General features: G+C 46.7%; 1 protein-coding gene across 1 annotated transcript in view; it reads right to left on the bottom strand.

The window, feature by feature from the left end:
* The window catches only part of LOC116708808 (transmembrane protein KIAA1109 homolog), a gene marked incomplete at its 5' end in the record, with an annotated part of 71,610 nt that overhangs the window by 40,232 nt on the left and 11,724 nt on the right, over window positions 1–19,654 (bottom strand). Inside the window, 20 exon segments of the mRNA XM_032546843.1 lie at window positions 4,497–4,672; window positions 6,079–6,213; window positions 8,849–9,077; window positions 9,621–9,769; window positions 10,548–10,788; window positions 10,874–11,026; window positions 11,118–11,268; window positions 11,774–11,925; window positions 12,905–13,116; window positions 13,184–13,384; window positions 13,455–13,657; window positions 14,418–14,539; window positions 14,612–14,749; window positions 14,821–14,941; window positions 15,021–15,194; window positions 15,282–15,352; window positions 15,703–15,840; window positions 15,915–16,164; window positions 17,192–17,698; window positions 18,514–18,754. Coding sequence (XP_032402734.1) covers window positions 4,497–4,672; window positions 6,079–6,213; window positions 8,849–9,077; window positions 9,621–9,769; window positions 10,548–10,788; window positions 10,874–11,026; window positions 11,118–11,268; window positions 11,774–11,925; window positions 12,905–13,116; window positions 13,184–13,384; window positions 13,455–13,657; window positions 14,418–14,539; window positions 14,612–14,749; window positions 14,821–14,941; window positions 15,021–15,194; window positions 15,282–15,352; window positions 15,703–15,840; window positions 15,915–16,164; window positions 17,192–17,698; window positions 18,514–18,754 — 3,764 coding nt within the window.

Below are 19,654 nucleotides of genomic sequence, written 5' to 3'. Positions count from 1 at the left end.
TGTTGAAGAAAAATTTAATCAAGAAGTTGAAAAGGAAAGGGTGCGAGAAGTCTTAAATAGAGACGAATATCAGTCTGTTTTTGGAGAAATCTCTACTGAATGTTCTTCATCTACATGTGGTTCATCAATTACCAGCTCCAAAGTTTCTCAAGGGCGTGTAATAGCAGAAGCTGATCTTGCGGCTAAAAAGGTACAAGTTAAATCCATGTTGGAGATTGAAGCTCAACATGCGAGAGTCAGTAAGCTTGAATGTGACTGGAAGCGTCATGAGTCCCAGATTATGGCAGAAATGAAGCAGAAGGAAGCTGAAGTGCTACAGCAGCTTGATGAGGAGAAGAGCAAGTTAAAGGTAATGCAAACAGATATGGAAGTTAAAATGGCCGCAGCTCGGCTTGATGTTTATAGTAGACTTGAAGATGGGGTAGAAGGGGAAAATCTTGATTTTAAGCCTGAGGTTAAATCAGTGCAAATTTTAAAACACCCAAGAAAGTCAGCTGCAAGGGCTGCATCAATTCTACCACCTCAAGCTTGCTCTGAGATTCCTGCAGTAAACTTGGCTGAAGCCTTAACGAGCTCATTGAGTTTAAGTCGCCTTCCTGTTCCTGAACCTGCCATATTCTCAGGTGACCCTTTGAAATTTGTGGACTTTAAGACATCATTTACAACTTTAATTGATTCAAAATCCATCTCTGTTGGGGAAAAATGTTGTATTTGAAAGGTTATCTCTCTGGAGAAGCCCGAAAGGCTGTGGAAGGTTTCTTTTACAGAAGCTCTGAGGACGCATATGAGGGTGCTTGGTCAGTTCTACAGGACAGATATGGAAACCCATTTGTAATTCAGAAAGCATTTAGAGATAAACTTATGTCATGGCCAAAGATTGCACCAAATGATCCATTGTCTCTCAGAGATTTTGCTGACTTTTTGAAAAGTTGTGAAGAGGCTATGCCTCAAGTAAAAGGACTGACCATCTTAAATGATTGTGAAGAAAATCATAAGATGTTGAAGAAATTACCAGACTGGGTTGTACGTAAATGGAGTAGAGTTGTTGTTGAAGTGCTTGAGGCGTGTGGAGAATATCCATCTTTTGAATGTTTTTCTAGATTTATACAAAAGGAAGCACGTATAGCATGTAATCCTATTGCTTCTCCATTTTTGTTAAAGTCTAAAACTTCTTCAAATTATCTTTCCAGGAAAGCTAAGGCTTTTAATACCAGTACAGAGTTCAAGAAACAAGAAACTGGTCATGTTCTGAAATCTAAACTGCCTTGCTTGGTTTGTACAGACATTTCACACAGTGTTGCTAAATGTCCTGCTCAGTTAAATCAGTGGAAGACAAAAGATCATTTATATATCAGAACCATCTTTGTTTTGGATGTTTAAGGAAAGGCCATTTATTGAAAGATTGTAAAACGCGGCATGTTTGTGGAGAGTGTAGACGACATCATCCTACTTGTTTACACAAGCACAGAGTGAGATGTCGGGATGTTGGTCAGCAGTGTTCAATCTCTCCAGAAGAAACAGCTCAGGTTTCTCACAGTGTTTTATTTATCTCATGCACTCACCCGAAACATTTCTGCCACATCAAGTATTATTCCAGTTTTTCTGTGCCCTGTGAAGGATCCTGGGAAAGAAATACTTACTTATGCACTCCTTGATACTCAGAGTGACTCCTCCTTTGTTTTAGAAGATCTTGTGAAAAAATTGACTGTTGAAACCAAACCAGTACAGCTAAAACTTAGTACCATGGTTTCTGTTGATACACGTGTTTCTAGCCAAAATGTGTTTGACTTGCAAGTTCGGAGTTTTTTCTCTGATAATTATATACGGTTGCCGCAAGCATACACGCGTGACTTCATTCCTGTTGATACATCTTGCATACCAAGTAAAAGTACAGCATTACAGTGGCCTCACCTTAAACATCTGGCTGGCAAAATGCCTGCTTTACAAGACTGTGAAGTAGGTTTACTCATTGGTTTTGACTGTCCTTCTGCTTTGGCTCCCTTGGAAGTTGTTGTTGGTGGGGAAAATGAACCTTTTGCTCAGAGGACTACTCTTGGTTGGAGTATTATCGGGGCAGCCAATCCACATTTAGATCGGCATGGTAACCAAAGATTTGTACATAGAGTGATGGTGAAAGAAATGCCCGCTCCATTGGCTTCTGATGTTTTAAGAGTTTTGGAGTTGGATTTCAATGAAAAGGGTCCAGAAGGAAAATGTGTTTCCCAAGATGACATTCGGTTTATACAACTTCTGAGTGAAAATATTACACAGAAAGACGATGGACATTTGGAGATGCCCCTTCCATTTAAAACACCCTGCCTTCCTGTGTTGCCAAATAATAAGAGGCTGGCTATTGTTCGTTTACAACATCTAAAGAGGAAGTTAAAAAGAAATGATCAGTTCAACAATCATTATAAAACATTTATGGAGTCAATCATTAGCTGTGGTGATGCTGAACTAGCTCCTGAGACAAACATCAATAATGGTTGTGAGTGGTACTTACCTCATCATGGGGTGTATCATTCAAAGAAACCAGAGAAGTTAAGAGTAGTGTTTGACTGCTCAGCTAAATTTCGTGGTACCTCTTTGAATGACACTTTGTTGACTGGTCCAGATTTGATTAACTCTTTAATTGGAATCCTTCTGCATTTCAGAAAAGAAGCTGTTGCTATTATTTGTGACATTGAAAGGATGTTCCACCAGTTTTATGTTTCATCAAAGCATCGTTGTTACCTCAGGTTTCTATGGTGGGAGCAAGGAGATTTGGAGAGCGAGCCTAAAGAATTTCAGATGAAAGTCCACCTTTTTGGTGCTGCCTCCTCTCCAGGCTGTGCTAATTTTGGTCTGAAATATTTGCCACAACAGCAGAGATCAAAGTTTCCAGCTGCAGCAGCATTTGTGGAGAATAATTTTTATGTTGATGATGGGTTAATAAGTGTCCCTACAACTAATGATGCCACCACACTAATAACTGAAGCGCAGAAACTGTGCAAAGAAGGTGGTTTGAGACTCCACAAATTTAATTCCAATAGGTCTGAAGTTCTAGATTGTGTGAATCCATCTGAGAGAGCCACAAGTGTGGTTTCTGCTGATTTCAAGCCTGATTTAACACTTACTGAACATACCCTAGGTATGCGATGGCATGTCAAAAGTGACTGTTTGGGCTTTCACATTGATCTGAGGGACAAACCTGATACACGCCGTGGTATTTTGTCAGTAATAGCATCTCTATATGATCCGCTGGGATTTATTTCACCATTCATTATGAATGGGAAATGTATTTTACAAGATCTGTGCCGCAGAAGTATTGGATGGGATGACCCTCTGCCTGAAGACTTACTTGTACGGTGGGAGAAGTGGAAGTTTAGCCTTCAGGATGTGAAAGGGTTAATGATATAAAGATGTTATCATCCCCAAGGATTTGGATGAATTGTTAAAGAAGATTTTCTCCCAAGAAATAGGTGGCAGTTGGGTCGTGTTGTGAAAACAATGGTTGATAGTGACGGCTTAGTTCGAAAAGTGAAGTTGAGAACAGGAGAACAAAGATCAGGAAGGGATTTTATCTCTAAGAGTTCAGTGATAGAAAGACCAGTGCAAAAATTGGTGGTGTTATTAGAAAGTGACTTGTAAACTGAATGTACACAGACAAGCATGCTTTAAACAATCTGCATGGTTTAAGGGAAATTTTGAAATAATGCATGATTTTTTGGTAATAGTTCATGCATTATTGGTGGGAGTGTAACGGATAGTAGACTAAAGTAAATTAAGAATTTTCTAAATTAAGTATGATGCAGATTGCGGATGTTTGTTTTGATTAGCATTTTTGTTGTTTTTTTTGTTTGTTTTGTTTTGTTTGATGGTATTTACACTTTGTAATATTTTGGGTTTTTTTGTTGTACCTCTTGGGCTGCCGTAGCTAATGAGGGCAGGCCCTTTAAAAGCTGGTAGAATCGTCGTGTCAATCAATGACTTGAACTGTCAAGCTGAGTAGCATGAAGAAATCAACACTTAGTTTTCCCCAGTGAAAGCAGCGAGGTACGTTTTGTTTTGTTGTTTGTATTGTAAGTTTATGTTTGTATTCTAATATTTGTATACGTTTTAGTTTTCACGGTGACTATGGTGACTGAGGTGATTCTGAATCACCCGTAGAAGAAAAAATAAAAATGCTAAATTCACCCGTCGAGACTGGCTGGTTAATTCAACTGCTGGGGAGCTGCTACACAGACTGTTCCAATACAGGATGAACAGGAATCTGTCACATAAATGTTTGTAATATTTATCATCTGAGTTCTTTAAATGTGGCTAAAGTTAACGCTGAGGAAATTTCCAATGTTTTGATACATAAAATCTTTATCCTATCTGGATAAAACATATAAAAAGTTTCATTAGGCAGAGGTGGTCTGAACACAGCGGCAGTTGATCTGTCGGTGTGTGTTGACGCAGACAACGCTAACACAGAAGACGCTAATGCTAAAGCATGAATCCAGTTGGCTCACCTGAGCGTCAGCCAGCTGCACGGCGGCTGGACACTGGTTCCCCTCCTCCACGTCCACCAGGTCGTCCTGACTGGTGCTGTGCTGGGAGTGCGTCCCATCCAGCGTGTTCTGGTCACTGGACAGAACCGTGTTGAAGTCCGACGCCGAGGGGATGGTGGGCAGGGTGCAGGTTCCGCCTGGCAGGACAATAAAGACACTTTCAGAACCGGGCCGAAGGAAGAACCGAGTCAGTACTGCACCTAGCCTCTAAGCTAACAAACACCAAGCTGACATTGTGGGCTGCTAGCCTCTAGCTAACAAACACCAAGCTGACATTGTGGGCTGCTAGCCTCTATGCTAACAAACACCAAGCTGACATTGTGGGCTGCTAGCCTCTAGCTAACAAACACCAAGCTGACATTGTGGACTGCTAGCCTCTAAGCTAACAAACACCAAGCTGACATTGTGGGCTGCTAGCCTCTAGCTAACAAACACCAAGCTGACATTGTGGGCTGCTAGCCTCTATGCTAACAAACACCAAGCTGACATTGTGGGCTGCTAGCCTCTATGCTAACAAACACCAAGCTGACATTGTGGGCTGCTAGCCTCTATGCTAACAAACACCAAGCTGACATTGTGGGCTGCTAGCCTCTATGCTAACAAAGACCAAGCTGACCTTGTGGACTGCTGGCCTCTAGCTAACAAACACCAAGCTGTCCTTGTGGGCTGCTAGCCTCTAAGCTAACAAACAACAAGCTGACCTTGTGGACTGCTAGCCTCTAGCTAACAGACACCAAGCTGACCTTGTGGGCTGCTAGCCTCTAGCTAACAAACACCAAGCTGACATTGTGGGCTGCTAGCCTCTATGCTAACAAACACCAAGCTGACATTGTGGACTGCTAGCCTCTAGCTAACAAAGACCAAGCTGACCTTGTGGACTGCTGGCCTCTAGCTAACAAACACCAAGCTGACCTTGTGGGCTGCTAGCCTCTAAGCTAACAAACAACAAGCTGACCTTGTGGACTGCTAGCCTCTAGCTAACAGACACCAAGCTGACCTTGTGGGCTGCTAGCCTCTAGCTAACAAACACCAAGCTGACATTGTGGGCTGCTAGCCTCTATGCTAACAAAGACCAAGCTGACCTTGTGGACTGCTGGCCTCTAGCTAACAAACACCAAGCTGACATTGTGGGCTGCTAGCCTTATGCTAACAAACACCAAGCTGACATTGTGGACTGCTAGCCTCTAGCTAACAAACACCAAGCTGACCTTGTGGGCTGCTAGCCTCTATGCTAACAGACACCAAGCTGACATTGTGGGCTGCTAGCCTCTAGCTAACAAACACCAAGCTGACATTGTGGGCTGCTAGCCTCTAGCTAACAAACACCAAGCTGACATTGTGGGCTGCTAGCCTCTATGCTAACAAACACCAAGCTGACCTTGTGGGCTGCTAGCCTCTATATTAGCAGCAACAGGACGGTAGCTGAAGTCCAGAGATTCTAGAGACAGACATGGAGAGCTGAGAGCTGGTTCTAGAGTCCGGCCAGGTCCGGATCGCCGGCAGCATCGTAAGGTTCATGCAGCTGGAGCCCAGCTGGCCTCACCTGGCTGGGAGCGACTGAGCGGGGAGTCGTTTGACGCGGAGCCGGCCCGGTTCCCCACGGCGTTGGACATCCAGTTGTAGAAGCTGACGGAGGACGGCTCGGACAGCAGCGGATGTTCGGTCAGCATGTCCGTCCCTGCAGGACGGGCCGGGAACCAGGAGACACAAACAGGTTATGTTCTGGTTCATTAAAACCCATCTGCTCTGAACATCATGAACTCATTCACAAACAGGAAGGTGGTCAACATAAACCTGACCAGCAGGTGTTACTGCTGGACCAAAAATGGGTCAAAAATATCCAGAACTTTGATATCTAAACTTTCAGTTTTCAGGCTATTTCATGTAAAATAACTTCATTTTTCACAGTGTGAAAATGTTTTATACAGGTGATTCTGAACCAAACTGAGATCCAGCTGAATAATCTCACTCTAAAGCAGTGGTCCCCAACCTTTTTTAGTACCATGGACCGGTGAAGACTTCGCAAATTTGCTGCGGACCGGGGGGGGGGGAGTTCTTCAGCATGTTGGTGTTCCCGCTAAAGCCTTTTTTTTTTTTTTTTGCCCCGATTGTTTTCCCTTTACGAAAAACTTACAACGTCCTGCTGTATTTGGTGTGTTACTTGGTGGTGTGTTGAATATGCCACATACATATACTCAACAAATATTCAACATTGTCTTGGTTCGATTATCTCAGCCTGTGGGGTTTTCCCTGACAGGGAGCGAGAATGGAGCCTGTTGAATGTGACAGGTAGCCAATCAGAAAGCGCGGTGACGTAAGAAAGGAGTGAAATCCCAAACAATTGACATGGCAACTGAGAGTCCGGTGGACATCGGAGGAGACATGTGGAAATGTTTATTACTATATATAAAGGTCATTTTTTATATATGTTTATTATATGTGGTTATGTTTATTCAGTTAAAAATGTTAACTACGAATAAACATACAAATCATAGAGCTGCAAACAGAGCGGCTGCTCCCTCCGTCTTTTATCAAACGCCTTTTCTTTTTGCGTCTTTTATCGCTTAAAATGAGCCACAAACTATCACTGCTGCTTCTACATCATCATCCTGTTTGATTATTCTAAATTCATGTTTGGTATGTTGGGGTTTTACTGGATTTTCTCCTGGAATCGGTTCTGTGGTGTGTTGCTGCTGGACTCACGAACCGACCGAACCTGTTGGACTTTTATCGGCTCTGTGGTCACAGAGGTTTGGAAAATCGGCCCACAATCCTTAAATGGTGTGAACCAGACCTAAAACTCACAAGCTCTACTCCTCCTCTCGTCTCTCCACTGCCCTAACGCTCTCTGACTCTGGTCGCTATGGTAACGTTTACATATCCCTTCAAAATAAGATACAAATGCGCCACAAAAACGAACATTTTACTTTGGTGAAAACTTTAACTCAGGATAACGACTAATGGAGCCCTGAGCTTGTTTCTCTGCAACCAGACGGTCCATCTGGGAGAGACGAGAGACAATGAGACCGGAAGTGTTGCTGATGCTCAGGGTTCTTGGTCTCTAGTGGAGAAGCAGCTTGAAGCTTCATTGCCTCATTAACATCCGGTCACCATATCATGCAGAGCTTGGACTGTGGGAATCACCTGCCGGGATAAATCCATCCTCCTGTCTCTTCTCTGGGCCTTTTCCCTTCACAAAGAAACTTTCCAAACAATCTGATCCGTTTCTGACTCATTTTGCTGCTTGTGGCTCCATGTTGGCGGCAAGACGGAACCGAGAGAATCCGGTTAAAAAATTTTCAAAATAAAAGATCCTCTAGACTCAAATAATACACAAAAAGGAAATATTTAATTATTTATTGCGCGGCCCAGTACCAATTGGTCCACGGACTGGTATCGGTCCGCGGCCCGGGGGTTGGGGACCACTGCTCTAAAGGACTCATCCAGTAAATGAAGCCGTGGATTATAATCCCACATTTCACCAGCTTAAATCTGCACTATAACAGGGCTGAGGCCATTTAATAATCCATTATTCTGATAATTAATTAGATAAAACAGTCCGTAGGCCTTTTTTATACAATGTCAGAAATATATTAAAAGATGCAAACAAATGATTCAGTTATTTTCTAAAATAAGAAAATAAATATTTATGTCCTAAAATGCAGTAACAGAATTATTTTAATGAACTTTTGATCATTTGTAGCAGAGCTAAAAATACCGTAAAGGTTCAGAGCTTTCTGCTGGTCTGAACACGGTGTAGGACTGACCTGGACATCAGTTATTGATTAATGATTAACAACAGGAGGTTGTTTTCCCTCGTCTGAACCAGGTGAAGCTAAAACTTTTCCGGTGGAACAGATTTAGAATGACTTTTAATTTTTTTTTTTTTTTTTTCTTCTCTGAAGAGTTTTTGCGGCGCTAGTGGCTCGTATTTTTTCCACAGTAGGCAGACAGGAAGGAGGGTGAGGACAGGGGGGAAGACATGTGGTAAAGGTCGTCGGGACCGGGAGTTGAACCTGCGACGTCCGCGTCGAGAACTAAGGCCTCCAAACGTGGGGCGTGCTAACCCCCTGCGCCACCACAGCACAGCACAGACTTTTAATTTTAAATGTTTTTATTTATTGTCCAGTTTCGGTTTTGTTTCTGCTCTGCGTCATTCTGTATAATCCAGTTAGTGATCAATCAATGACTGATTAATTAGTGACTCATCCCTAATCCCACCAGATAAAACCTGGAGTTTGCTTCGTCCTAACGAGTGTTTATTGCTCTGGTTTTACTGGTGAACTGGTTTTGCTGGGATTCCTATGGCTCACCTGTGCGTGTGAGGGAGCCGCTCTTGGCGGCGGCGGCCGTGTCGCTCCGCTGCGGCGTTCCCTCCAGCAGGTTGTGCAGGCTGCGGAAGCTGCCCGTCAGGTTGCTCAGCAGGCTCTCCTTGCGCGGGCTGTCCCTGGCTGGCGGCCCGCCGCCGCGGCTCACGTGGGCCGGCGAGTCGGCCGCTGTGTCGCCGCTGGTGTAGCTCAGCGACTGGTAGGGATGCGAACCCTGGGTGTGACAAACAAGCAGAGCGTCGGGCGAGGTTACGACGGCCGCCGGGGCGTTTCATCGCCATGACAACACAGATAAATGGTCTGGAGAGTGACAGGGGAGGCTGAATAGTTTAGGATGGAAGAGACGACACTCAGAGAGACGCAGAGAGAGAATGGACGGAGTCACCGGGAGAAACGCCTGCAGAGCTGCAGCACAGAGCCACAGCACAGAGCCAGAAAAAACATGAGACCAGAACCAGGACCAGGACCAGGACCGGCCTTAGAGGTAAACCTTGATGAGCCTCATTAAATCTGGCTGGAAACGCCTCCACCAGGACTGGAGCTAATATTTAGCTTCACGCTTTTGCTAGCCTTCAGAACATTTAGTACTTAGCTTCACATAAATTAATTCTCCCTGAAGCTGCGAGTGAAAGCCAGGTGTGCAATAACAATTTGATCTTATTGGTGGCGATATACTGTGCTGTACACTAGCTGGTATGGAGGTTTAGCAGAGCTAATGATAGCGCTGCCAGCTAGCTCTGGGTTAGCGCTGGCTTACCTTTATCCTGTGGGCAGACTCGTTGTGCGTGTGGGACTTGGAAAGCTTCCTCATGATCTCAACGCCGCTGACCGGGCCGGTGCTGGCCTCCTTGGGAGGGGGGCGGCTGCAGGCTCCTTCCAGCAGCATGGTGTGTTCACTCACTGTGGCTTCAACAGAAGGAGATCCGATCAAAGTCCCAGAATTAACCGATTCTTCTAAACACATCATCATCAACCGAACAGCTTCGCATGATCAGAACCAGCAGCCAGCAGACCCTGGATTTATATCTGCATTTATCCCTTTAGTTGTGGAAACAGAAACTGAACGCATCATTTCCAGACTCTGCCAGACTGAGAAGATGCTAAAATATAAACTTTTTCTGAACAGAGTCGTTTAAAGGGGCAGTGTCATGTTTTCCAGGCTCATAGAGCCATTTTATAGAACAATCTGTAAAATGTTCTATAACTACCTTCAGTTGTTATAAAATGCTGTAAATATCAAATATGACTTCAAAGAAAAGTTATTTCTGCTTTATTGCCTTGAAATTGGGTCTTTGTCTCCTTAAGAGAGCCTGCTCTCTCTGAAGCTCCGCCTCCAGGAAGTAGTCCCAACATGGCTCCTCTATTAACCCTTTAACGGTTTTACCAGCGTTACTCTGGGCAGCAGCTCCTATAATTGTGTTTGCTAATAGCCGCTGGCTAGTCTGAAGGAGCTGAGTTGGGAGGAGCTGCGGCTTGAAGGCGGAGCTACGTCCACCCAGGTGTTTAGAACCAGGTGACTGGTTGCCATGGAGACTAAAGGAATTCTCAAACATGAAAGAATCAAAGCAACACAGCAGCGAAAAGCATTAAAGGTCTTAATCTGGTGTGGATCGGATCAGAACCGCCGGTGGTTCCGGATCGGTCCCGGTACTTTCCAAGTGTCAACCCGTTAACTTGGTCCCACCTGCATCGAACTCGAACTCCGCTCCGTCGGCGCTGGTGTCGCTGTGCAGCGCGGCGCCGTTATCCAGGCCCAGTACCGGGTCAGGCTGGTTCTGCTGGGCCTCTCTGGGCTTGGCGATCTGGCTAGGACCCATCAGGCCGATGGCCTTGAAGCCCTGAGTCACAACAATGAACTTCATCCACTGCCGGGCCAGAGCCACCAGACCCTTCTTCAGCGTCACCAGGGCCGGAACACCGTCGTTCTGGGGAGAGACCAGTAAGACCAGTAAGACCAGAGGGACCAGCTGGCTCCCAGTCTGCTCCCAGTGAAACCAGTCTGCCCCTCACCATGGTGGCCTCCTCGATGACGGCATAGTCGGCCTGCTGCAAGTAGCGGTGCAGGATGTTGCACAGCATGCAGGACGGATTCTCGTGCAGGTAGCGGGCGCGCTTCGTCACCCGGTTGTACTTGCTGCGGATCGGGATGTGGATGCTCTTCTTCTGTTGCACAAACACAAATGAAAACACGGTAAATAAAACCGATTCCAACAGTGAAACCGGATTCAGATGTTAAACCGATTGGGCGTGTTACCTCCAGAGCCTCCGTCATGATGCAGCCCATGACGGCGCAGACGCGCAGCGTTCCCTCCATGTCCAGTTTCCGTAGCGACGACTTGAGCTGGTCGATGGGGACAAGCCAGGCGCCGATGGCCGGGGTGGCGGTGCTCAGCAGGTTCAGTTGCCTGAACACGAAATGGGAAAAACAACCTGAGAAACGCGAGTTCTCTCTAAGACTGGGCTCTTCAGAGTGCCGCCACCAGTGGGCGCCACAGAGGAAAAATACGGCAACATATTTATGAATCTGACAAATGTATTTTTCCTTACATTATAAAATCTAATCTGTTTCTTACAATGCAATGAAGTATTAGGGCAAGGCAAAGAAAATAATTAAATTACGAGAATACTATGGAAAAATAATCCAAGTCAAATTATAAAGCTGTAATTTAAGGCAATAAACTCATGATATTCAGAGAACAAAGTCTAAACAATGTGAGAAAGTTGTTACAATTTTACCAGCATAAAGTCGCAATAAAGCTGCACTAGCCTAGCCTAGCAGTTAGGCTAGTTATTCTGGATTTTTGAAATGTTATTTTAATCATCTTGCTTTAGCCTAGCCTAGCATCAGCAGTCATTCTGGAGGTTTGGGTTGCAGATCCAGTCGGGTGTTTCTGGGGTAAGGCGTCCCACCTGGACATGGTCTGGGACGCTGAGCGGACGTTGGTGGGAGCAGCGAAGCTGAACCAGATCTCCCTGATGGTTAGCTTCATGCTGCTGGAGTCGGGCGGCGGCGGCATCAGGGGGAGATCTTTCTTCAGGTCGTCAGACTCCACGCCTTCATCCTGCATGACGGGAAGCCTTCAGGTAAAAATGGATTCCACTCAAACGCCTCCATATCTGTTTACTTCTGTTGTAGTTTCATCTATATGCTATCTGCACCGTTAGATTAATACTATTATCAGATTAGTATCCAATAATAAAAGTATTAATAGTTAGAACAAGCAAACTCAGAGTCTGTTGGTATTTCTAGTTTGTTTGTTTTTTTTACACCTGTTGAACTTATTATGACCATCCTGCTCCTCAGCTGCATGTTTTAGTCTCACTATGTTACTTTAACAGTATGCAGAGTTTCCTGTGAAACTGATGCTGTGAGTTTAATCTTTGAGTTTGAGCTGTTTGTTTACCCTACCCGCAAAGAAAGAAGGAACGCTTAGCCTGGCGGGGGGCTAGGAAAGCATGGCGGGCCGCCAGGCTTATAATACACTGAAAAAGGAAACCCTGAGTATGATACGTTTCCTGTTCAGTCTGTTTTCTGTTTTTATTTTATATTTTCTTTACATTTTATGTTAATCTCAATGCTTCAACTTAAACTTTAGAACTACACAATACATCTATGATTTAGGTATTTTTATTGAATTTTTACATTTATTTTCTATGTGATTATTTGTGATAGACTGGCGCCATGACAACGTTACGCCCCGCCTCTAGAAACTGTATAGTTTTATTTATTTATGCTCAGGTTTATTATTGTAGTTTTTATTATGAACAAACAGTTTTAATTCTGCTCAGATGTAATTAATCTTAAAGTATTTATCAAATCTAGTCCACTTTATTGATGTTCGATTCATTTATTCTTTATTTTCAATCAAATTATCCATCATTTTCATCTTTCCGTTACAAAAAGAAGCTTTAAATTCAGAATTTGATCATTTCTGCCAGTAACTGGTATTGATTACTAATAAAATCTGAATTAATCAGAATTAAATTCTGTCTTTTATGAGGTTATTCTCCACCAGGAGAGCAGGAACGAGTCGTCCTGACCTGCTCGTCCGAGTCCGAGTTGTCGTTGGCGTCAGAGTTGGGGCTGATGACGTCGTTGGGCAGGTTGTCGTCGGAAACGTCGGTGCTGTAGCCGCTCCCGGTCTGGGATCCTGTGGAGCCGTTGGACTTGCCGGTCCCGGTCTTCCCGCCGCCGTCCGAGTGTCCCATGACGCCGAAGGCGTTGTAGAGAACGGCGCCGGACTGACGGCCGCCTGGAAGCAGAGCGGAGACGTGAGCCTCCCGTCCTGCGGGGGGCGCTGCAGGGAGCGGCGGCGTTACCTTTGATAGTGAGGTTCTCGATGCCGCATTCGAACATGATCCAGCCCCATTTCTCCAGCGAGGCAGCGGTGCGAGTCGGGTCGCTCGGCGCCGCCTGGCCGTCCGTCTCGTCCACCAGGGAGAACTCGTCCAGGTCCTCCAGGCCGAACAGAACCTTGGACTTCTCGAACGGGATGGCGGTGATGGCGAACGTCCCCACGTCTGCAGAGGACAAGGCGGGGTTCAGAGGGCACGGTTGCAGCGGGGGGCCGGGCCGGACCGTGGAACCGACCTGTGGAGTCCAGTCCGCGCAGCTGGCTGTGGATCCGGTGGACGTTCAGCCTGGCAGCGATCTCTTTGCCCTTCTCGATGCCGGCGTTGGAGCGCAGCGACCCGGACGACTGCGGCTGCATCTTGGTGGCCGACGCGTACTTCTCCAACATGACGGATGGTCGGCCATGTTCGGTGGCGTTCGGTGTCTCCTCAACGATCCCCCTGACAGGAACAGAGGCAACCGGTTCCACAGCAGCTTCACTATCCATTCATTCACTGAACAAAACTCTTAGCTCCGCTAACGCTAAACCACCAAACACATTAAGGTTAACAGAAGCTAATGCTAAACCTCTTGGCACATAAAACAAATTAGCAGATGCTAACACTAAAAAATGAAATACAAAAAAAATATTTACCCTAACCCTAACCCTATTGCATAAAAAATTACCAGGAGCTAACATTAAACAGCAAAACACAAAGAAAATGATAAGAAGCTGAAGCTAAACCACTAAACACAAACATTTTGTAACCAGGTTGCTATGTATTGCAAATTTTTTGCCCAGGTCCCTCTTGAAAATGAAATCTAGATCTCAACGGGGTTTACCTGGTTAAATAAAAGATTAAAATTAGCAGAGGCTAAAGCTAACATTAAAACAACTATTGATTTCTGCTACATTTTATCACTTGAAAGTTGTATAAATATGACGACCAAAGAGGAAAACATTTGATGAGACAAAGTCATAAAAAGAAGGAATATTTCATCACAATAAGAGTAAAACGTGGCAGCCATCTTGAATAATGGCCACCATCCTAAATTTAAGTGGCTGATGTGAAATCTGAAAAGCATCAGACCTGCGAAGTTAGCATGTTAATGCTAATATTAGGCAGGTTTTGACAATGATGAGTGTCGCCATGGTAACCTGTGGGTGGCTATGCGTCGCCGTGGTAACCTGCGGGTGGCTATTGGATGCGCACGGCTCACCGGTTCATCCTGAACTGGGTGGCGATCCGGTCGAAGCACAGCGCCACCAGAGACACGTGTGGGACGCATTTAGCGGACGGGGAGCCTTCCTCTACGGAGGCCTGCAGGAGGCAAAGGTTCACCTGCACAGACACAGTTACACACAGTCACCAAACACATCCTGGACGCGTTGCCTTCCGGGTCAAAGGTCACACCTTTGGGATGGAGACGTTGGCCTGGAGCCCCTTTATCTTGACGTTGTCGGGTTTGACGGACAGCTCCGTCTGTCCGCTGGAGGTCAGGGTGGCGGCGTCCGGCTTGGACAGCTTTTGCTCCGGCTTGGCCGTCTGACTCTGTGGACGCACAGCGTCAGTCGCCGGCAGGTAAGCGGCTCACCTGTAGAACCGGGTGGATGGATACGCACCGACTCGGCCACCGTGGACTTGCTGATCTGATACGCCTCGGTCAGCACTTTACCGTGCAGGTCGTCCAAGATGGCCGCCGGGTGCCGGACGCTTTCGAAGTGGACCATGGACTCGATGTATCTGAGACGGACGCAACAGAAAACCGTGTGATCATTCCGGTTCCGGTCCAAACGGAACGGAGCCGTCAGCCGGTCTCTACCTGTCCAGGGACTCGGCCACCAGCGGCGTCAGAACCACGTTGACGGCGCCTTTCACCTCCACGATGGCCGTGGTTCTGGTCTGAGCCAGCGGCTGCTCCAGCGACCAGTCGTCCGTCGTCGTGTCCTCGTCCGTGTTCTCCATGGCTCTTTTATCCAGCGGCGTGTACGGCGTGCTGCGGGGCAACAACCGCACCGGGGTCAGAGGTCAGAGGTCAGGGTCAGTATCTGATCAGCAGGTCATCCTGCTCCACTTCCTGTACCTGGTGTTGTCGCCCATCAGCTGGAGCCCGCGGTCCAGCAGGGAGGTGGCCGACAGGCCCGGCTTGATCACCTGGAGAACAGAACCTCGTCTGAGTCCAGAACCAGAACCAGGCACAACAGGAAGGTTCTACGGAGCACCAGAACCTCCAGACGGTTCTGAGTGTCCCTGCTGTGTCTGCTGCGGACCCAGCCTAAAAGGGTCGCTAACAAGGTTCTGCAGAACCATCAGACCCTAAGTGGGTCGCTAACAAGGTTCTGAAGTTATCAGAACCAGGCATCCTGGAGGAGATTAATCTGGACCAGGAAGGAGCAGAACTTTATAAAAAAGCATCTGGAGTCGGAGCAACAGAACCAGAACAGACCAGGCTGGTTCCGACCCAGTGAACAGCAGGAACCCGTCCAGAACAGAGGAAGTCGGACCTTGAAGCCGGGCACAGCCAGCTGGTCAAAGGAGGCGGAGCTTTCCTCGCTGGTGGGCGTGTCCAGGTCCAGTGGCCGGTGCAGAGACGACTTGGAGGTTCTCTTGTTGGTCGGCTGCTTGACGGACCAGTTGGACACCTGCAGAGAGCCGCGTCATTCAGAGCCCAGACGGAGAACGGGCCGGGCTGGGCCGGGCCGCGGCGGGGCGGTACCTGGTAGTGGGCCAGGTAGTTCTGGTAGCAGGCCATGACGTGAGGCTGCCGGGTCACCGGGCCGGGCTCGGCCGTCTTCTCCGCCTCCACAGAACTCTCCTCCTCCATGGCCAGCGCCGACACGAAGGAGGCCTGGGACGGGTGGGCGGCCAGCGGCTGGGGCGGCGGCGGGGGGCGGGGCTCCGTGATCAGCTCCCCGTTCAGGACGTAGGTCAGAGGCCCCTCCACGCTGTGGTAGATTGAGCTGCGGCTGGGGGTCAGAGGTCAACAAACCGTGAAACGAGCCGCAGACTGGTGCAAACACGTGAAAAAGCGCCAAAACACGCTGCAGCCACGTTTCCCTGCTGGTTTGAGTTTGTACGTTTTTAGCTCAGTTCGTTTGTGTTTTCAGCAAAGTTAGCAAACATTTGATGAGCTTTAGTTTATTTCTCCCTTTGCAGCCCCAGCTCCAGACCAGTTTAACAGGGGGTGGGGGGGATCAATCTATTTAGCAATAATAATATTTCTTACGGTATTAGCTAGTCCTCTTTTAGCTAACATTGCCTAGCTTTACTCAACTCATTCCGTTAGTTTGGGGGAAAAACTGCAAAGTTCTTTACGTTTTGCTGCCATGATTCTAACACACCTGAGCAGCTCTGCACAGCAGCAGCAGGTCTCCTTCGCTAGCGTCTTAGCGCTCATGATGCGTTTAAAGGCAGCTCGGAAAAACAAGTTACTACGTGTTAACAACGGATTAAACAGTTTTAACTGCTGAAAATAGTGACAGAAGGCACAGATATGGGAAGTGCAGAAGCCGCTACTGTATCAAATCGATATAGGAATAACAGAAAGTTATCAGTCACAAACAGCTTCCAGTCCAGGGGGGCACAGCTGACTCTGTGGACGGGCAATGTCCCCCAGAACCCCCCCAGCGCTGCCGGGCCTGGCTCTAAGCGTCGCGTTTTTACCCGTTAGCGGTTTGGCCCATGGCGGCTGGTCTGTGATGCGCTTTCACCCTTCAGCCATGATTTTATACTGCGAGGTACGGAGATGCAGATTAACTTCGTCCTGTCTGTCATGAAAGTGTTTGGCTGAGGCGGCTGGAAGAGGCTGAGCGTCTGATTGGCTGATGGAGTCAGACAGGAAGCATCAGATTAAAGATGGCGGTGCCGGCGGCCCGCGTTCGGTCTGAAGCTGCTCAGCTTTAACATTAAATCAGAGTTAAATCATTCATTCATCCAGCCTGACAGGAGCAGAGCCGCTCAATCTGTCTGATCTGCTGCGACCTCTGACCTCACCTGTAGCTCTCCATGTGGTACGGCGGCTGCTGCGGCTGCTGCATCTGCTGCCGCCTCTTCTTCTTGCGACCCGGGTACGTGCCGGGCCCCTCGTCGGCGCTGCTGATCGGCTCGAAGTCCTCGGTGGCGGAGAAGTAGGCCTCGCTCTCGGCCACCGACATGCTGGAGTCGGCCGAGCGGTACTGGTGGAAGGTGCTGGAGTCGGCCGACGGCGTGAAGGGGAACGAGCCGTAGCTGCGCCGCTGCCGGGGCGAGTCCAGGACGTTCTCGTCGCTACGCGAAACCTCGCTGCTGAATTGGACGCCTCCGCCGCCACCGCCGGCGGAGGTCATAGCGACTGGCGGCTTGTCGGCGAACACGGCGGCCGACAGGCTCTTGGTGCTGCCCAGCCGACCCGAATGGACCGAAGACTGGCGGCGCAGCGGCGAGCAGAGCGGCGAACGCACCGAGGCGCGGTCCTGGGAGCCGGGGGACAGGGGGGACGCCTCGGGGACGTCGCCCAGCGCGCTGCGGAGACACAGGACACGGAGAGATTACACCGGATTATAATCTGATACAACCAGAGTAAACCAGGATAAACTGGAAACGGCCGTATTATCACTTCTGGAAGGATTTATCCTCCAGAAAACACGTTACCGTGACAACTGCAGGGACAAATGACTAACGAGATGGGAAATGTTGCAGTTTGCTCTCTAAGTTAGGAACTGTGTGTAAAAATTACTGATAAATGATAATACTGTCGTTTTGAGAGTTTAATTTCATACTGAACACGCCACACTGAAACTAGAAGATATTTTAAATATCCAGAATAAAAACCAGAAACAATAAAAAGGAAATATAAAGCCATACAGAAATTATAATGTGTCTGCAAACAAAATATTAATCATCTGATTGGAAATTATGAAGCTCATTTTAATTAATCATTAATTAGTTAATTATTTATTGAGACAGGCTTATGTAGTGCAGCTAATTTGGGATTAACAGTCTGGTTTTGGGATTATTTTAATAAACATGTTCTAGTCTGATGAAGCTGAAACTCAAATGTTTTTGGAGGAGAAAGAAGGACGTCTGAAAGGTACAGCGGTGGCAGCATCATGCTGAGTGAACTCCAGCAAAGCCAAAACATCCGACACAAAACGTTCAGATTAGAAAAATATTCAGGAGACAAACAACCACAAATAAGAATCTGACATTTAGTAAAAAGAAAACCCTGTTAAAGCAGGATTAAAGAGTGTGTCTCTGTCTCTGTGTGTGTGTCTCTGGGTGTGTGTGTGTGTGTGTGTGCGCCTGTGTCTCTGTGTGTCTCTGTGTGTCGGACTCACTCGGCGTGGGTTCTGGCGCTGAGAGGGAAGCGGCGCTCCTCGGCGCTAGGAGGCGGCGAGTCTCTCTCTCCTGCCAGCAGGGGCAGCGCGGCGCTGGAGGAGCTGTTCTCCTCGGAGGAGGAGGCGGAGCTGTGGGAGCGCTGGGGCACCTGGAGGCTCAGGTGCTGCTGGCCGCGCCTCTCTGGCACCTCCGGTGGCAGGCAGGGGGAGTGCGTGTCCCGCTTCAGCCCGACCACTTTACCTGAGGAAACCAGAGAAACTCAGAAACTGAGTGATGGTGAAGTGATGCTGCTTCAGCATCACACACACAGAGAGACACACAGAGACAGAGACAGAGACGCCATGTTTTGGTTTTAATTACGTCCATCAATCAGGGAAAAAAACATTAACTTTTTTCCTCCCTTTAACATGAAAAAATATTTCCAGAATTTTCATAAGCATGATTTAGGATTAATCATGCTTATGAATGATTAGAAGAATTTTTTTGTTCAAAGTAAAAATAAATAAATAATATAATATTAAAACTAAAAAAAAAATTAAAAATTGAAATATGTAGTAAAATACAAAAAATTAACAATAAAACTGCTATTTAAAAATAAATCAAATAGTTTTAAAACTTCAAATTAATACAAATAATTCTAACATTTAAAATCTAAAATAAAAACAGAAATAAAATAAAATAGTCCAAACTGATAATACTATGACACTTATAAATAAAAAACAGAAAACATTTGAAAAGGGAAGAATAAAATACAAAAAATACAAATTTAATTATAAAATTAAAAGAACTTTCAAAATATAATAATTGAGAAAAAAATAAATAAAAAGCATCAATTAAAAGCTGAAATTAGTTAATATTGGATCCAAAAAAAATGGTGCCGGCACAGCTGGCTGCCTGCAGACGCAGCTCCAGTCGTGTGTGTTAATCTGTATATATTTGCTGTAACCCATTAAGGATCCATCCTTAAAGAACCCATAGATCATCAGTTAAGCTTTCCACAATGGCTGGATGTGGTTCTGTCGCTGTTCTCTGCGTTCTTCTGCTACTTTTTCTACTCTTTGTTACGGAGAACCTCGCCGAACGGAGTAGCGGCATTGTTTACTCGCGTGAACGGCTGATTGCGCTGTGTAAGCCTCTGAG

The sequence above is a fragment of the Xiphophorus hellerii genome, chromosome 19, assembly GCF_003331165.1.
Source record: "Xiphophorus hellerii strain 12219 chromosome 19, Xiphophorus_hellerii-4.1, whole genome shotgun sequence".
NCBI classification, from domain to species: domain Eukaryota; kingdom Metazoa; phylum Chordata; class Actinopteri; order Cyprinodontiformes; family Poeciliidae; genus Xiphophorus; species Xiphophorus hellerii.
This window is presented reverse-complemented; position numbering and strand designations above follow the sequence as displayed.